The sequence below is a fragment of the Macaca nemestrina genome, chromosome 3 (assembly GCF_043159975.1).
Source record: "Macaca nemestrina isolate mMacNem1 chromosome 3, mMacNem.hap1, whole genome shotgun sequence".
Lineage (NCBI taxonomy): Eukaryota > Metazoa > Chordata > Mammalia > Primates > Cercopithecidae > Macaca > Macaca nemestrina.
Genome location: NC_092127.1, coordinates 32,796,591 through 32,817,702, shown reverse-complemented (window position 1 = coordinate 32,817,702; position 21,112 = coordinate 32,796,591). Strand labels below are relative to the sequence as shown.

At 32.9% G+C, this 21,112-nt stretch overlaps 1 protein-coding gene across 2 annotated transcripts in view; it reads right to left on the bottom strand.

Moving 5' to 3' along the window:
- LOC105488621 (platelet derived growth factor C) overlaps nucleotides 1–21,112 on the bottom strand; it is a 221,262-nt gene that overhangs the window by 90,580 nt on the left and 109,570 nt on the right. For both annotated transcript variants that reach the window (XM_011752841.3, XM_071092900.1), the window contains exon 2: nucleotides 7,765–7,960. In XM_011752841.3, coding sequence (XP_011751143.1) covers nucleotides 7,765–7,960 — 196 coding nt within the window. The remainder of the gene's footprint in view (nucleotides 1–7,764; nucleotides 7,961–21,112) is intronic.

Below are 21,112 nucleotides of genomic sequence, written 5' to 3'. Positions count from 1 at the left end.
ATGCAGAAAAAATCCTCTTGGTTCATTGCAACTAAAATTGTAGGATTAATGATAGAAAGAAAATTGTGGTTTTTAATGCAATACTGAGCTGTCAGGAAAGTTAGATAATTCCTTGGGGATTATGAGAAATCAAAATTTCAGTAAGGTAAATACGTCCTGGAACATGGTGGTTATCTACTGAAAGCTGGTATGCAAGGAGCAGAGTTTAATGGGCCACAGGAGGCACAGAAGCCAGGGATGGATATGCTTTCTCTAACATTTGTCTCTGTAAAATGGACCACTTAGTGAGAGAGTATAGGGACGTATCAGTAATCAGTCTGACGACTGACTTCTCAATAGCCATAAGACAATGGAATGGTATCTTCAAGACACTGAGAAAAAGTAAACACACGACCTAAAACTATATATTCAATCTAACTAACTTCTAAGAATGAAAATTTTAACTAAATGATAAATGTGTATTTACTACCAATAGGCTTTCACTTAATAAATGTTTAAAGACTGTATTTAAGGAAGAAGTAAAATAATCCTACAAGAGAAAACATTCTGAAAATCAAGAAGAAACGAAGAGCACCAAATGTAGACATACCTGTAAAGATAAACAAAGGTGACTGCACAAAATAATAAAAAACAATGTCTAATTTGTGGAGTAAAAAATATGAAACATTTATCTCAATAACCATCACATACAAATCAGGAGTGGTAGTAACTGCAGTGAGAACCAAAACCAGCTTGGACAATAAGGACCAAAACCATCTACCCTACCCAATTCACTGTTTACAGTAACACGATTTATCTATTTTACTGTCTTCAGTAGAGTCCAGGAGATTCTTGCCAAGGAAAATAACTTTACTGTTCATTATAGGAATTTCCTAAAAGAACTGTTAACTTGTTCAACTGAAGCATCAACAGTTTACTACCTAATACTACTGAACTCCTGTCCTCAAAATCCTTGCCTTGGTATGTCTGCCTCTTCCAAACTATTATATCCTGATTCTTGCCCAGTCCTAATCAAGTCCCCAAACTGAAAAATTCATCTTAGACCAAACTCCAAATTAACAAAATCTGGTGTAGCTTTTCTTCCTCCAATTCACTATTAAATCTGTCAAGGTAAAATTTTCCATCACCACAGAAAGCAAATAAACTCAGCTCTGTTTTCTCAACATAGTGTCATGGTGTCTTAGAAACTAGAATTTAGTTAGTTAAATTGTTCTCAGTTATGTATTTGGGATAGGGCAAACGTTAATTGGTTTTAGATATTTTTAAGTTCAGTGCACTTCTAAAGTAGTTATTAAAAACAGAAATTCATGTACAGTCTAAATTAGTAGAAAAGAAAAATGGAATAAGAAGACAAGCTAAATGAATGCAAGAAAGGAAACCGAAGCAACAGGAAAATGAGTACAAAACATGAAACAGAATAGAATCCAAAATATCCACACAAACAATCAATGTACTAGATTAAATCCCACAGTGAAAATACAACGATTTCTTTGGAACTTTTTAAATGTTACTCGTGTTCCTTTCTAGAGAGACAACTATAACATACACAGACACACATACTAACATCACTGTACACATACAAACAAGGACATAAGAAAGTTGAAAGTGAAAGAACGGAAAGAAAGCCAGACAAAATCAAAATTACTTGATGTTGCTACATTAACATTATGCATAATATACTTTGAGGCTAAAACAAAAGATTAGTAAGAATAAAGAATATTACATTTCTGAAATTGTTTGCATCAACCAACATAATTTTAAATGACATAAAGCTTTCAACAGACCAACAAGGTGAAATTTGCAAATATATGTATCCTCTATTAAAATAATTTAATGCAACTGTCTCTGATATATCACAAAGAAAATATCAGACAAGATACAGATGCTGTGCACAACTGCAAAAGTTGATGTAATACGAACATAAATACACTATTGCAAGAACATGCATTCTTTGAATAAAGAATATTTGAAAAAACTAAATATCTGAAGCATATGAAGCAATTATTAAATTTCGAACAACCTCATTCTTTATTCAAAACACAATTAACTTACAAATCTATAACTGCATTTTAAAAACTCATATATATATGAAAATTTAAAAATTGCTTCTATATAATCTATGCTTTAAAAGAAGAAAACAATAGATATTGTAAAAATCTTAAACTGGACAAAAAATAAAATACCACAATATCAAAATTGGCAGGGCGCATGTAAAACAGAGTATCTATAAAGAAATTATTAAGTTTATATGAACAATTTAAAAATAAAACAATTAAAATAACATTCAACTTCAGAAGTTAGAAAGTACTTCATTAACAGAAGAGAACAAAGGATATGTAACAAAATAAATTTAAAGAAAATATATATATAGAGAGAGAAGCTAGCCATGTGGAGAAAGAGATGTGCTTTGTGGAAAATTATTCATAATTTCTGCTTTGAATAATTCCCTCCTGGCTATTTAATTCCAATTCTATCGGAGCTCAGCACCTTTCATTGTCTTTGAACTATTTTACAACTCAGTAAGGTATAAATGATTTATATCAAATAAAATAATTATTGTCTATAGACATATAAATAATGTCCAGTGGAAGTTTAATTGACTTCTCTCCCTCACTATGGAAGAGGCCATTTTTGCCTCCATTTGCACATTTATTTCTATATTCCCAATCTATAACTGTGTCTGTTCTTTGAATTGTTATTAAACTGGTTATAACATCTGACTGACCCCTTTATTAATAAGTTAAATAAAACATTTAATACGTGTTTACTTAACATCTGCAGAGAAGTCATAATTTTACCTTTTAAAAACATTACTCTTTAACAGTCATAACAGAGCCAAAATTTGTTTCTTTGAAAGAACAATGAATAAACCAAACCATAGGCAAAACTGAGAAAACAGACAAGCAAAGCAAAATGAAGAGTGAGCACAAAACAATATGAACAATAAAACAAAAGACATAAAGATGCAGCAGAAATTAAAACCTATTAAGGAGACATTGTGAAAACACTAATGACAATAAAACTGAAAACTTCAAAAAAATGCCTAGAAAACATAAAATGAATAATTGTCTCTGAAAGTGGACTCATAAATGGATGCTAAAAAAATTGGGTGATAGACTGTCACAGAACAAGATTTGCATGTTTTTAAAGTATATCCCCCAAAATCACATTGATTACAGTGTAGAAAAACAAAGCACATTCACAACAGAGAAATCTGGTGGATAGTCACCAAACTCATGTCATAGATAATGCAAGAAAGTGACATTATAAGCAATCAGAAATATTTATCACAAAAGCATTCTGGACAATATATTTAAGCAGGACCTAATTATGAAGAAATATTAAGATAAATTAATATTGAGAGACAGTCTTTAGAATGGTTAGGAATTGTTCAAAATATCAATGTCATGAAAGGTAAGAAAAGACAAGGAGACTCTTCCGCACTAAAGAAGACGAAAGAGTTACAATAACCAAATGCAATATAAAATTTATAATTTTTTATTAGGTCAAAAAGATGAAAAAATGATTTAAAAACATTTGGGGATGACGGGAAACACTGGGTAAAAGTTTCATATTAATGTTCAATTTATTTCACATGATAGTGGTACTGATGTTCCATAGGAAATATCCTTGTTCTTAAACAACACACAGTGGGTACACAGTGTCATAATGTTGGCAGCTTACTTTTAAGTCCAAAAGAAAAGAATAATAAAGATATTTTGCCAATGGGGAAAATGCTTCTTAGCAAAATAAAAATGAAGGAAAGTACTTCAAATGATAAAGTAAATTGAAGGAAAACAAAACAAAAACAAAACATAAACCTTCATCGACCATCATACTCAATATTGACATGTTAACAGCAAATCCTTTAGTCCCAATGGCTGCAGGTGGAACAATTTCAGCAAGAAAGTTAATAATGATAGATTTTGGCTGTAACACAAAGAATAAAATAAATACTATTAATTTTTACTCATATAAATGACAGAACGAAGAAATGAAAAAAGGAAGGACAGACAAACTTCTTTGCTGAAGAATTCCAAGTAATATATGCATATACCCTTTAGAAGGTGGAGCGTAATCAGTATCTCCTTGAGTATGGGCTAGAGTTAGCTACATATTTACAAATAATAAAATATTAAAGGAAAATATATTACCTTACCAGAGCAGAAACCCAGCAGACACCACCATACATAAGTGATCAAAGCTAACATCACCACTAATAAGTAAGGCTGGTTGTATGTACCTTCTGATATGATAAGAGCATATCACCTATTTGGAATTCTTTTCCAAAACTTATAATCTCAGTTTAAGCATGACAAAACGTGTGAACAATATAAACTGGGGGGATTTTCTACAAAATACCTGACCAGTACTATTCAAAACTGTCTAGCCACGAGACACAAGGAAAGAGGAACAGTCACAGATTCTAGGTGACTAATGAGACATTACAACTAAATGTAATGAGTTTAATCTGAAAAAGATCCTGAAACAGAAAAAGGTGATGAACTGGGAAGAGTGCTGACATCCAAATAAGACCTGTAGTTTAGTTAATAATACTGTATGAATGTTGATTCTTAGTTATGCAAATATGCCAAAGTTATGTAGGATGCTAACACTGGAGGAACCTGAGTTAAAAGTATACAAAACTCTCTGTACTATCTTTACAACATCTTGTAAATCTGAAGTTATTCCAAATCTTAAAGTTTAAGTTAAAACAAAGAATAAAAGCAGGAAGAAGACAAAGGTATATACTAATTCAATCAACAACCTAATAAGAGATAGAAAAGGAACAGTAAAAGACTCAGAAGAAAAAAAAATATTTCTTCTCACAAACAACATCATCTTTTGCATAATAAAATATAATTTCTACAACTGTCAAAATAAATGAAAAAGCTTAATAAGTTTTCTAGACATAAGATCAATACTAAAAAATCAATTGCATTTCTAAACACCAGCAATATACAGTTAGAAATGTAGTGTCAAAGAAAGATTTTAGCAATAGCCTATAAGGAATCTAGAACTAACTCTAAATAATGGATTATTCATAATAACATCATTATGAATAAAATTTTAAAAGCATATAAACATTAAAGAAGACTCCAATAAATGGAGCAATGTAAATAAAGTTCTCAAGGAGAGAGTCATTATTACTGTGATGTCAGTTCTCTGCAAAATGATCTATACATTCAATGTTCTTACAATAAAAATGACAACAGTAGTTTTCAATGAACTTTACAACCTATTTCTCAAGGTTGAAAAGGTTGAAACCAGTAGCTTTCAATGAACTCTACAACCTATTTTTATACTAAAAAGCAAAACAGCCAGAATGCTCCAAAATGGGAATAAAATAAGGTGAGATTTGCTTATCACAAAGCTTCTAGAATGCTACAGCAGTTAAGACGGTGTCATTCAATTAAGAAAAACAAAACTGAGTAACAGAAGAAACAGAGCAGACTACATATAGAAACCCAATCTGCAAGCTAGCTGGCTTTGCACTTCATTGGGGAAAAGAATGACTATTCAATAAATGATGCTGGCATACTACTGGATACCCTCCTGAAAAACCTCACACCACAAACATAAATAAATTCCAGGTAAATAATGAAAAATTAAAGGTAAAATTTAAATAGATAAACAGATCAATAGAAAGGAGCAAAAGACATGAGCAGGCATGATAAAAAGGTAATATGAATGGCCAATAATAAATATAAAAATTTCTCAACCTTATTAGTAATCAGAAAAACAAAATAAAACCAATGGGAAGGTACAATTTCACACTTACCCATATTACAATTTTTTTAAAAGACAGATCAGAAGTTGGTGAAAATGCTGTGCAACAAAAATTTGTGTATATTGTTGGGAAATGTATAAACTGATCACTTTGAAAAAACAATTTAACTCTACCTAGTAAAGCTGAAAATATAAATGTCTTAAAACACTGAAACCATTCTCAGAAAGTCTCAAAGTTTTCTTCCTCTTTTGCATAAGGAGAACTGGAAACAAGTCAAATGTTCATCAAAGCAGAAGACACAAAAAAGGTTATTTCTATGATGAAATATTATACATCAAAGACAACAAATGATCTAATAAGCTATCTGCCTCAATATGAACTAATTTTAAGAGCATAATTTTTTTTAGTTTTGCATGTTCTGAAACATACGTTAAATCATAAAAGAAAGCACACAGTATTACTCCATTGATACCTATTTCAGAACAGCCAAGGAATTAACTATTTTTGTAAGATCACATATAGAGAAATATGTACTTCTTATAAAATTATAGAGAAAATCAGGAGAATGAGTAACAAAATTTAGGACAATGATTATATTTGCAGTGACAAGAAGGTGTAATCAGGGAAGAATATAGGTAGTGGGTGTCACATGGCTCTCTTGGTGTTGACCTGTGGGAACTGGAACTCTAGCAAAAAGCACAAGAAAGTGCTAATAATACTCCAGTGACTGCTACTTTTGTAATGAAGTCCTTTGTCTCTGACCCAGAAGTCTCCTATCTTCCATTAGCATCCACAAAAGGGATAGGATTACTTACTACTTTGCAAGTAAGGCAAAATCTTACACCCTTTGTAATTTTTGACAAGATTATGTTTACATAAAAAAAAAGACAAGAGGTGCAGTACAGCACGATGAAAACCTGACTAAATAGGTGTTAGGAAAAATGAGTTTAGCATTTGTTTAGGTACAAAATCTGAATGAGATCTAGGGCATCTGCTTTATTCCTCTGGTCGTCTTCTAAAGATAATCAGGGTAGCTTGTAGTTCTCAAACTCTAAAATTATAGATGTAAGGAAAAAAACAACATGAAATATACAGTCACAGAAAGAACAAACGTGAAGAATATGTAACCATGTAAATGCTAAAGATAAAAACTGTGATGACAGCAAGTACAAAGTTTATTTCATTTGTACTGAAATATTTATTTGTAATATACCATGAGATGAAAATTCTCTTTTAACTTGTATATCAAAGAGAAAATAAAAAATCCAGTGAAGAAGTTCAAGTAAAATACTTTCATGTTATACAAATGTCATTGAAGTGAAAAATCTTCAGTAAGACCACCCAACCTTGACAAGTGTATTCATATGGGATTTACAGAGTAATATTTGTATGACATACAGTAGGTGGTCTTTTGCGTGGGTGAAATACTCCAGCTGACTTTGGTTCATGAATGCTTCTAGGATAATTATGATGAATTCCTACCTGGCAAGGCATAACGTTAGCCTAAATATCTAATGCTGCTTTCTGAACTGTATGTCTTCTTTGTGATGTAATATTCAAACTTCTTAGTCCTGTGCATGTGTATGTATCCAGGTAACATATACCCGTGGATAGAGCTTTTTCTTTTAGTTGGTTATCATTTATTTTATTGATTTGACTATGAGGAAGGTCAAATATAAGATTTTCAGCACTAACCGCAACTTAGGTTTTCTAGCACACCTATATTCCTTTATACAGCTTTGTATTCTCTATTCCTTATTTTAAATAGTTTTATTCCATATATGCTTTTTTACCATAAATTATATTAAATCATTTTAGAAGAGGTAGAAAATAATGACTATGTACGCACAATGTGTCTTCTGATTTTAAATTAAGACTTCAAATAAAACATAGCTTCAATGAGGCTGGAAATTTCTTAGATCATCAGAAAAACAAAACAAAAGATGTTACTTAAAATCAGATCATCAAAATTAAGCAATTTGAAAGACTTTAACAGTTGTTACATTGTTGGAATTTCAAGTATGATAACTTACTTGCATATGTCATCTTCTGGGTCTTCAAGCCCAAATCTTTCATCAAACGTAAGTTGTATCCATACATTTTCCTCTACTGCTACTAATCTCCATACCAAGACTGTATTTCTTGGATAAGTATGAGGAAATCTTGGGCTGTGAATACTTCCATTAGTAGACACAGTAATAATTCTCTCATGCTGAGGATCTTGTACTCCTAAAGCAAAAACATAGACACAGGCATACATTTAGAGTACAGATTTCTAAAATTATAGGTATCAAAACAAATGTTTATTATTTGCACTTTACCTCAGACAAGTGCTGAGTGTGTTTTATATGATATACGCCAAATACCAATCTTCCCAGAACTGATCCAGAAAAAAGATTATTTTATCATTATTGAATAAAAACCTGTTTCATATTTATACTTGAAAGAACATAGCAAATTACTCTTTCAAGGAATTTAATTACTGAAATATCAACTATAAACTCTTCTGGAGTCATAAAATCACAATAAAGCTGAGTTAAGAATCAAATTTCTGAGAAGTTATCAAATACGAGACATTTTAGAATAAAAATAAACTAGATATAATTCTATTTTTAAAAACACAAATAATGATTTTAATTTCCTAACTTAAAAATAAGAGCTGCAGAGCTACAGTCAACTAATTATTCAAAGATTTGCATTAATTTTATATATGGAAAAATAAGAAGGGTATTAAGATAGTTGAGGAAAATGAAATGTGAGGATAAAAGAGGCAGAAGTGGATTAGTAGAAAAGACTGTTTTCAGCTTTTCTCACTGATCTTTGAAATGTCAATTAGCATACCATACCACACACCATTTATAGCTTCTAACCTCTTTTTATTACCATTGCTTTAGAAACTGAGCTGGCAAAAGGTTCTTAATAACAACTCATTATTTGGACCCATAACTTCTGGGGGGAAAAAAAAATGGCATGTAATACAAGTTCAGAGCTTCACATAAACTGGAATTACTAAATAACCTCAAATCTTAAATGACTCTGAAAAGTAAAGCAAGATCAAAATAATGGTCTCAACCTCTTGTTATAAGGGATCTATCAGCAGTACATGAAAATATTAAAATACAAAAAATGTTGCAGGACTTCTCAATGCACGAATACACAAATATGAATTTTAAATCTCCAAGGGCAGAGTATAGTACAAAACAGCTTCCAAGTTTACTAGGCAAGGTATCTTTTCACATTTATGAAATGCTAAAACATACTGTTAATAATATCTCTCTTCCTTTTTATTAGAATGTTGGGGAGAGAACTGAGGGAAAGGGCAAGCTGGCACTGCTGAGAAAAGAAGTATTCCTATACTCAAGCAGTGGAGATTTAATAATGAGATGAAACCCACAATTGATAAGTTATAAAATAAGCAGTCATTAAACCACTACAAAAAAATGTAAGAGCTAGGCTAGTTATAGGCTCCAGGCCATAAAAATCCATATAAGGATGCTAACTTCCAATGAGAAAGAAAAAACTTCTGAATACCCCATATTGAATTTCTAATATTATTTTATTTTTAAAGAAGTAAAAGCCTTAGACTGGACCTTGAACACATGAAGTGATGTGCATGGTAGGATATCTGACAATTTTTTAGTGCAACTTTTATATACTCATAATATCACAACAGTCTTTAGCAATGCCTCATTGGTTTTCATAATTTGGAGATATGCTGCACAACACTGAACACTGTATTTGCAGTAAGATCATGGAGAGATTACCATTGCTTTATAAGCACCATTATGCATTAATTTGCTCCTCAACATCCACACTCTTATATATACTTAATTACTCTCCAAAATAAGATATCATTGTATTCACTGCCTTTGGATATGTGCCATCAAGCTGTGTAACAGAGTTTACTAAGCCCTATGAAATCATGACATTTTAGATTAAACCCTACATTTTTCTTCTTTCTTCCTTTTGTCTTTGTATTATAGTTTTCCGCCTTTTCCTCTTCTCCATTTATTTCACTTCCAAAAACCTAAGTCTCATTCCACCAACCTATTCTCTCTCTACTCAGTATCTTAAAAGTCTGTGTCTTCTTTTATCTTCACACCAGTGATCTCACTTCCTTTATGATAGGCAGAATTCTAAAATGATCTCCCCGTCCCTCATCCTTTCATAATCCTCTCCTTGAGTGTGTGAAATCTAATGGGATATTACTCCCATGATTAGGTCAGATGACTTTGAGTTATCATATCTGGGTGGGTCTAACTTTATCAAGTTAGAGCCCACAAGTTAAACTGGGTCCTTCCTAAACCCAAAGAAATTTCAAACTGTGAGAGATACTTCAACAGGAGGGTGATCCTTTATTGCTGGCTTTGAAAATGCAGAAAGCCATGTGCCAGTGGATGCGGGAAGCCTCTAGAAGCTGAGAACAGTCTAAGGAAGACAACCAGCAAGGAAATGAACACCTCAGTTCTAAAAGATTGAGGACGCTGGTCAGCTTGGAAGCAGACTGTTCTCCACAGCCTCCAGAAAGGAGTCTAGTCTGGTGGACACCTTTATCTGAACTTTCTAAGACTCTGAACAAGAATCCAGTCACAGGGTGCCTGGAATTGTAACTGACAGAACTGAAGTTGATAAAGGATACTTTAAACTGCTAAATGTGCAGAAATTTCTTACATAATATTAGAAAACTAATACACCTTCTATCGCACACAAAGCTGTTTGAATTATGGGTATTTCTTTTTGCTCACAATTGTCAGCACTAACTGCAGCTACTTTTCATTTAGTATTCATGTTAATCAAAATACGTTAACATTATTTCACATTAATAAGATACAATTTAAGAACACTGCTCTAGGAAACTTCCTGAAAGACACAATGTCAAGGGTCGTGTATTAGTTAGACTATGATTAAGGTTAAAGAACAACCTCTTTAATCCTATACTACCCCAAATAATTGTAACGTTTTATTTATGAGATATAATTAAATAACTGAATGCCTACATTCTCAGCGCTTAAATTTTTCCTCAGCAGTAAGCACCCTATACAGAAAATGTTTCCTCTTAATAGATGCTAATATTTGATACTGATATTGGCTGTAATAATATATATAAAATAATCAACACCTTTTCTATGCATATTATTTAGCACCAGTGTATCTCCTAAGAATACAGAAGGAATTATAAAGTGAGAGGAATTCTCCACATAGACAAATTTTATTAAGAAAACAGGCCGGGTGCCCGGGCGCGGTGGCTCACGCCTGTAATCCCAGCACTTTGGGAGGCCGAGACGGGCGGATAACGAAGTCAGGAGATCGAGATCATCCTGGCTAACACAGTGAAACCACGTCTCTACTAAAAATATAAAAATTAGCCGGGCACGGTGGCGGGCGCCTGTAGTCCCAGCTACACGGGAGGCTGAGGCAGGAGAATGGCGTGAACCCGGGAGGCGGAGCTTGCAGTGAGCCGAGATGGCGCCACTGCACTCCAGCCTGGGCGACAGAGTGAGGCTCCGTCTCAAAAAAAAAAAAAAGAAAAAAGAAAAAAGAAAAAGAAAAAGAAAATAATGCTCGGCCCAGGCACTGTGGCTCCTGTCTGTAATCCCAGCATTTTGGGAGATAAAGGCAGGTGGATCCCTTAAGCTTAGGAGTTTGAGACCAGCCTGGACAACATGGTGAAACCTTGTCACTAGAAAAAAAATACAAAAATTAGCTGGACATGGCGGCATGTGCCTTCAGTCCCAGCTACTTGGGAAGCTAAAGTGGAAGGATCACTTAAGCCTAGGAGGTTGAGGCTGCAGTGAGCTGTAATGGCACCACTGCACTACAGCTTTGATGACAGAGCAAGACCTTGCCTCAAAAATTAAAAACAACAACAACAACAACAAAAAAACATTAAAAAGAAAGTAATGATCATAAACTCTTGAAACTTAAATTCATTAACTATTTTCAAATATTTCTTTTAAAAATGAGTTTCTCCCTATTGTCCGAAGTTTCTTCCAATAATGTACATATTTCAGAGGTACTTATAGTAATTTATATCAATAGTTCCTTCTCATCTTGGCAACTAGTATTTTTGATGAATTATTTTTTTCCAATCAGATGTATTAAAATCTAGCATCTACCTTATTTTGCTTCAAAACAAATGCCTTTTATCTAAGGCACTCATTACAAATATAGCAGTGTTTGGCATATAATTGAGAAAACTACATGGCTATTAAAAGATCTGAATTCTATTTTTATATCTTCAGTCATAAAGCGCATGGCTAAAATACATATACTTAAGTTTGTGTTTACATCTTTTTTTCCCCTTTATAATTCACTATTCAATTAGACTATAATTAAACATAATTTAAAGACTGAAAATCTGGGCCTTATTTGTGGTTAAAAATATATATATATATATAAATTTTCTTTTAAGTTAAATTGCTGCTCCCAAAAAAATCACCTTGAAATGCAAGGAGGTTTGCCACCAAACACTTATGATTTGCAGATGACTGTCAAAGTTCTATGTAAATCTCGCTTAAGCAACTAGGCCTATAATCAGAAGAAGAAAGAAAAAGAAGCAACAAACATTAAGTTTACCAAATTAAGACTCTGTGCTTATATTCTGTTGTTTTAACAGTCATTTTTTGAACATATAACTTTACTAGTATTTTAGGGATGAGAAAAGTACCCACTTGAGAATATTTTATTGAACATTTGCTTTTCCTATATCCAACAGACAGTATACTCAAATTACCAAAAAGCCCCACAAATGTTTATAGTCAAATCACTAAAATATTTATCACATGATCCTTGCATACTTGTATACTTTAGCAAGAATCAATCTTGTACATCTTAATGAGCTTGACACGAAAAATGAAAATATGTATAAATGCTACATTTTAAAAATTATAATTATAGACAAATTCAGATTACCATACACAACCTCTCTTAAGGTAGAAGTACTGAAAACTAAAATGAATAAAAAATTTAAAAAAGGAAAAGAGAGAATAATAACATAAATACTGTAAACTTGACTATATATGTAAATACACAATTCAGTCATATAGAATCACTATGTATCTGTAAGTAGCCAGTTCAGCACTTAAAATCAATGCAATTCTATAGTGTTTACCATGCATTACATACTCTTGATTTCTTTAAAGAAATATTTATTATGGGTGAACAAAGGTGGTAGTGAGAGAATCATAAAATGCAATTCAAATTATAATCCTTCAAAATGCTACATTATTAATAAAGATAACACGAATGAGGAAGTTTCTGGATAATATACAACTCCTAAAAAATCATCTATGTCTTTATGCTAATGTTTTACATTGATTTTAGCAGAAAAGAAATGTCAGATTAAAATTAGGTAAAAATAATTAGGTCTTCAATCTTGGTTTAGTTTGGCAGTTGTAGATTCTGCTCCTCTGTTTCACGTAGGCAAGACTGTATCAACGTGTCACCAGTAAACAGATCTGCCTCACGGATGTCCTGTGACATTTTGGATGTATTTGCTTGCGAATATGTGTGATTTTCAAACTATGTAAAAATGCATTTCTCTTAGAGTGAGATGCATGTATTTCCCATTCTTACTCTATAAAATGATAATACACACATTCACCCATTTAATTTGTGCTTTGCTATGCTGTTTTTTTCACCTGTGATAACTTTTCTATATCCTAATGTTGCTAGTTTGTGGATATAGCTATTTCTGCATCTGCTTTCAATCTCCTTAATTCTCAACTAACAAAATTCACTTTTAACAACTGTTAGTTCAAATCATTGACATATATATATATATATATATATAGTTTCACTGACTCCATGAGCTGGTGTGTTTTTGCCTAGGAAATCCAGAGTAATTTCATCCTAATCTTATTTGACTTTGTAGAGAGCAGGTATACTTGAGGTCCACAAAGCAAACAAATCTCTCTCCATCAATTTCAAACTATATAGATTTATTCCATTTGCAAGCTTAATATTTTAAATTCTATTAATATAAAAGTATGATGATGGGCTAGAGGGAAAACCAACTTTAGTTTCTGCTTTATCATTTCCTGTATCTTTAAGACAACAGCAAAATAGAACAACCAACAAAGCTAGCGTTGGTTACCTCCAACTATTTACCAATTACACAAATAAATATTCCTTAAGGAAAAGTAAAAAAAGTGATTGCTATATTCAGTAAATCACAGAACTACTCCCGTTATTTAGAATATGTCCAGCTGAGGCTCTTGAGCTTATCCCAGAAGACAGTTAATCAATTTATTCCTGAAAGAAAGAAATAACCAAAAATTATATATTGAGAAGCTATTATGTTTCAAGTACTTCCACAGGTGCTTAAAAACGAAGCTCTGTCCTCTTCATGCGATAACCTCTAGGGTTGTAATTTGATTTCATTCCTACACCAGCTATACTAGTAAACGAGCCAGTTTCAGATGTTACCTCTTTTGGAAGGCAACAGTTGATCCCTGGTGTACATTCCCTTTTGGAGTGAATATTTTAATCATAATGTATGGATTCACTTTTCTACCACACTACAATTCCTAGAAGGTCAGCTGTATTTATTGAAGCCCATAACCTGTTCCTGGCACATGGCACCACCTAATACCTATTGATACTCTAGAGAAACTTGACATTATACAAATGTGGCAGAAAACAATTTTACGTATTACTTCAACCATTCATCCTTCACTCCTGAACTTCCAGACACTGTATATGATAAAGATAATATGATTTACAATTTATAGACCGTAATAAAGTCCCTTAGTCTACATTTAATATGTTACTCAAAGTTCATCCGTAATAACCTACAAACATATTTCAGCAGAAAGTGGTAGGACTGAGAGTACGCATTATTGAGATTTGCCATTTTCTTCATATACCTACTTATTCTGAAAATATAACACATTTTATAACGTACCACACCTTGCGAATGCCACAGTTATAGTCATTATTTTATCTAAACTGTAAAATATGATCCATTTGATAATAAAATCTGTTATTTTAGGCAAGCCACTTGATATGAGGGTTTTTTTTTTTTTATAAACTGGAGATAATCACAGGTTGATTTAAAGTTCAAATGAAATGATATTTGTATAAAATAATTACAAATCAGTATATAAGTAAATGGAAAAACACTGGCCATCATATTCTGTTTAATTCAAATGGAATGAGAGAGAAAATTTACCCAAAATACTAGATTTCCTGATGTCATCAGAAAGAAGACATATGTAAGATATAACACATCATTGGTCATCTGTATAAGCCTTCTGATTTTACAAACATCAAATTGATTAAGCAAGAAGCAGTGGTTTTTAGACAGTGATTTCAAATTTCTGATTTCCTTCTACAACTTAATTAAAGAAGGAGGAAAAGGAGCAACTTTGTAGAAATTTTATCATTTCTTTGACTTGATGCTGTCTTCAAAAAACACTTTGAGGTTCTCATGAATCTACTAAGAAGTACAGGAACTCAACCATTAGCCTGTTGTCTATGAACTCTGGTAAGAAATGGGGGCCTGTGTTCAGGAAGTACACAGCAAAGCTTCCATATGCAATGAAGGAATGTTAATATAGCCAGCATCTTCTCACCATCCCTCAACACCACTATGAAGTAGCCACTGAATAAAGGTTGAACTGACCCTAGCCAGAAGTATTCCTGGAAAATCAATATAAGCCCATTTCCCTCACTGTGTGACTCACTCAGATAGGCCAATCAGAGTAAATGCAATGGCTTTTTTCCAAAAGTGGGGGACAAGACAATTTCGTGTGTAGAAGTGAAATTTCGAACTCCTGCAGCCATTTAGCCATCATAATGGAATCTAGCCTAATGAAAAAGTTGATGCACAAAAGTGGGCAGATATGCGGTAGTACTGAAAAATGGAGCTAGATCCCATCTCAAATCACACAATAAAATCACTGCAACTCTAGGTTTCTCAGTGTTGTGAATAAATAAACAACTTTTATTATTAAGCCAGTAAGAGTTAGAACTTTCTATACTTACAGCCAAAATAATTATATAGTGAATATATGTTTGGGTTTACCTGGAATAGACTTATTTAAGTCTGTTATGCTGCTGCGATTATTTTCACGAGTGCCACTATTTCTGCCCTTGAAAATATCCCAGTTTGCATCATAAAAGGCTCAGCAGAGAGGATCTATAAAATTTTTCTGGCACTGAAGCATGTGACATAGAAATGTTAATGATTTGACAACATGGTATTTTTGCCTTAAGGTAATGGTAAAAATAATCTTATTTTTCTTCTATACAATGGGATATGACATTTAAAAATGAAGGCTCAATTATGGAAGAAAAATAAGCAATAATCTTCTTACTTATTATGAAACAGGATAAACGGCCAAGTATATAAACACAGAATCTCCTCAAAGCCTTTATTACATACCAATTAGTAATGAATATAATTGCATACACACATAATTACACACCCCACTTAGTGAAACATGTTTAGGCAATACTATAATTTTTTTATTCTGTTAAATTGTACATTAAAGAGGCCAAAACCAGAATGTGGGAGAAAAAAATTAGGAGTAATTCATATTACAAAAGAAGCATTCACCTTAAAGCTTCACTATCGATTTTTTAAATATGTAATCAACTCTCTTATTGAATTAAAATTATTATTCAATATAGAAAGTTCACATAAAATATTAGGAACCCTAAAATATCTGAAGCAGAATAATACATTTACATCTAATAATACTGTTGTGGCAATAACTGGCTAATGTGGTTAACTACAAATTCACATTATATATCCTTTAAACAAACAACTTTGAGGAAAATATTTTCAATAAAGAATTTCACATGTTTTGGAGACTAAGCATCTGTTAATTTTCTACCTGTGTTGGACATATAATTTACAATATTCAGAGCAGAATTTACAAGCAATTTAAAATATGGAAAGTAGCTACCTATTACTTTGTGAGCATACAACACCTAGATAAAGTACTGACATTCTGACAGGAGGATGTTTAAAATTTACCAATGAAAGTAACAACAAAAAGATAACCAAAACAAATTTACTATTTCAAAGAAAAAATGCAAATAAGCCCATCAGTTTATGCTTTCAATGAATATTTAAAAGATACTTCAAATTCTCTTAAGCTCTGAATTGAGCAAAACAAATGAATTTTTAAAAATAACAAAATAGAAACATATTCATTTTAGTCTTACTATATTCGGATTAATATATTAATGCTGAAAATGAGACTTTACTGCTTCCTGTTACATTTAGCATTTTAGCTTCAAAAGTGAATGTATATAATGTATATCTGATGAACTTATGATTTTCTTAGGAATGCTAATTGAGGGCAAGAAAAATACTAAATTAGGTCACTTCTATACAAATCATGTCCTTCTATCTTATGTGATTAAATAATGTCAACAAGTGATAAAGTGTTTACAATTCCATACATGATATTTGAAATTTAGAAGTTACATTTGTAGCAAGACGTTTGGTTTCAGCAGCAATTCCACATAACTCTATCAGGTATAAATAAAGGGCAATTATCCTGGGACATGATACTTAGCCCCTCATAGGCTAAGTTTAAACAAAATATGCTCATGAATGCCCTATCCATTCAGCCCTGCTAGAAATATTCCTCCCTACCCCACACTCCCGACCTCGAACAATTTTTGTCAAGTTGGGAACAATCTTTGTCAATCTTAAAGTGATGTAAAAATACGAAAAATATAAACATTAGGTTTCTAAAGAAATTAAAACCATAAAGTAATAAGAAAGCTTGGATAGTTTGTGGGAAGCAGGGTTGCTTAAATTTTATTTCTCAAAGCAAAGACATTTTTAATACCAATGAGAATACCCAATTGTGCTGTTATTCCACTGCAGTGCACATTATTTTTATCATCTAGCTGATCTATTAAAAAAAAAGAGTGAAAAGCTTAAACATGAAGATTTTAAGTATCCTTTATTCTAGAATTGGCTTGACTATAACAACTAGCAGTATTCTTCAGCAGCAGCTAGCTTTATGACAACAGTTTTAAAACTGATCTGAAGATCAAGGGACAGGGGGACTAAAAGAGGAGTTGAAACAGAATGGAATAGATTCAAGAAGACATATGCTTTTATTCAAAATAGGGACTGAACTGACTTTATGAGGTTCATCAGAAGTTCTGTTAGCAAAGTGAAATTATTCTCTAACACCCCATTATCACTAGGTCCTTCAACATTATTGAAAAATACCTACTTCCTTGACTTCTGATCTCAGGGCCAACTTTGAAGAGTTATCTGTCACACTGGATATTGTCAGATGCCACAAGAAGATTTGAGTGTCCTCCTTTATGGCATTTGCACTGTTTATGTGAGTGTAATCCCCTACCCAGCAAATGGAGCGGCTGCATTCACGACCTTTGAGCAAATGAACTGACATGTTGGAAAACCATTTCCTTGACAATTCTTTTCCATGAAATCTAATTCCGTAGCTGAAAACTCTCCACTATGTTCCTTATAAATCCATCCATCCCTCTAAAAGAAATGGACCACTATCTAAAGAAAGAAAGCAAAGATATGGACAAACACCTGACATGGGGTGCAGAGGAGAAAACTAATTGGAAAAAAAATGCACAAATCATACTTATTTAATTGCAGCAATAGTAATAGTACTAATTATCTTGAAAAATGTCTTTTACTTCTTTTCTCAAGTGTAGATACGGCTTTTTAAAGATATGCATAATGCATAATGTAAGACTTAAAATATGAAACTATTTAAAATACATGATTTAAATGTAAAGATCCATTACTGCACAACCACATAAACCATCAAAGCATTTCTTTTATAGCAGTTATCATACTGCAACGTTTGATCATAGTGAAAAGTAAACCAAGGCAATTTCAAGATTTTTGAGGGAGAAGCAAAATACCAATTTTAAAAAGAACTGATATAATTATTACTGGTCAATTAAGAAGAAACTTATTTAGTTCTTTCTGCCCAATTGAAATAATCATAAACAGACAATGAAAAAAATATAAGAAACAACAGAATAATAAATTCAACTTTGAGACACATACCTCTACTCTTTCCAAATCATGGTAATAAGAATAATTTGCCAGGAAAAATTATCTCTAACATGTCAGAGAATATACAGAAGTGGGAATGTAGACATTTTTGCAGTTTAAAGATCATTAGAATATACAGTAACAGGGCATTGGAATGACTACATGGAAACTTATTACGTGCAAAGACAAAAAGTACTCCCATTATGAAAGGAAGGCATTCACGTCCACACTTGCTGATGGTGAAGAATCAGATAAGAGCATTATACTTCCTAAACAAATTCTCTTGCTCTAATATGGTTCAGTGTATCAACCTTAATTACATGAGAGTACAACAGAGTTTCTGATAAGCAAAGTTTAAAAATTCAGAGTAAATAAAAATATACATTTCGCTTACCTTTTAAATGTTCTTTCTCCTCTTTTCTATGCCAGTCCAGATGCTTGGATATAGTTCCTCCCTGCCAGTAGATGGAGATAGTAAAATTGAGTCTTTTGGTGACCTCAAATCCTAATCTAGGTGGTTCAGAATCTTCAATTTCAGATTTTGGAAGTTAAAAAAATTTGAATGATTGGAAAGACACATAAGCTTGTAAAAATGACTATCCGAGTCAGTCAAATGAACTTTTATTCATGGACATTTGTACTAATCTTTAAGGGAGTGGGTCTTGGCTGGCATAGAAAAAAATAAAAGAAAGAGCATTATTTGGTAGGATTTATTCCCTTGACTCTTCATTCTTCCCAGATCTTGCTCATTAACTCAACCAACAGCTATTGAGTATCTACTCAAAATTGCAGGTTACTAGCCAGATACTTTCATATACATTATCTTTTAATGCTTTTAATAACCCTGCAAAGTAGCAATTATTATCCCTTAACATCTTGTCCCAGAAACTACATATTTAAAAGTTCCATATGGTAAGGTGACTCTTGCTTGCCAAGGTTTTGCAGTCCTCCTGATGGTGAGTTAAAGACGTCTCAGATTTAGGCAGAATAAGTTTCTTCTTGCTATTGATAAAGGGACCTTGCAGTTAGAAACTCATTGGCTACTGTAAAAATTGGTTTTGTTTTCTTTTTCTTTTTTTTTTTTTGAGATGGAGTCTCTCTCTGTCCCCCAGGCTGGAGTGCAGTGGCCGGATCTCAGCTCACTGCAAGCTCCGCCTCCCGGGTTTACGCCATTCTCCTGCCTCAGCCTCCTGAGTAGCTGGGACTACAGGTGCCCGCCACCTCGCTCGGCTAGTTTTTTGTATTTTCTATTAGAGACGGGAGCCAGGATGGTCTCGATCTCCTGACCTAGTGATCCGCCCGTCTCAGCCTCCCAAAGTGCTGGGATTACAGGCTTGAGCCACTCCGCCCGGACGGTTTTGTTTTCTTTTGTTTCAAATTAATAAAAGTCCTCCAATAGCTTTCCAGGAAGAAATTTTAAAAGCAAAGGTGCAACCATTTTATAGAAGTAAAATAAATCTTCTGAAATAAAACAGGATTCATGAATAGAGCTGCACAGAAGTGTTTGAGAATTGCACACTTAAGATCAAATTAATAGGGAAGAATATTAAAATTGTGATTGCTGATAATGACTTACAGAAATAATAAATTATTTTCATTTTCAAAGCTAATAGAAAGGTATGAGGTACCTCTTGAAGATGATAAAGAGAATAAACTGAAGAACATTCAAAACTGAATGGAACATTGATGAAACTACAAAATAATTCTTCCATTTTCTCATTCGGTTTAGTAAACCCATTGAATTTTAATTCAATGAAATCTATCTCTTATCCTTATCACAGGAAAGTCAAAGTTTTAATATTGCTTGTTGTCATGGTCTGTGAGTTGATTTCCACACAACACACTTTGGGAAAATGGACATTACACAAGTAATCCATAAAACACATGCTAATTTCTTTAAGAGTGATATGATAAAAATAAAACTACTCTATTTTATAGAGTCACCTTAATCACTTTGCCCAAATGAATATAAACATATTTATATCTCTCTTTTTTTATTTTTATTTTTTGGCTGCCCAGGCTGGAGTACAGTGGCACAATCTCTGCTCACTGCAACCTCTGCCGCCCGGGTTCAAGCGATTCTCCTGCCTCAGCCTCCAGAGTAGCTGGGATTACAGGCACCTGCCACTGTGGTGCAGGCTAATTTTTGTAGTTTAAGTAGAGACGGGTTTTCGACCACCATCTTGGCCAGGCTGGTCTTGAACTCCTGACCTCATGATTCATCCACCTCAGCCTCCCAAAGTACTTGGATTACAGGTGTGAGTCACTACGCCCAGCCTATATATCTCTTTATAGTTCTTACAATGATTTTTCAATTACAAAAAACCTTCTCATACGTAAGTTTTTACCAGCTAAAACAACAAACA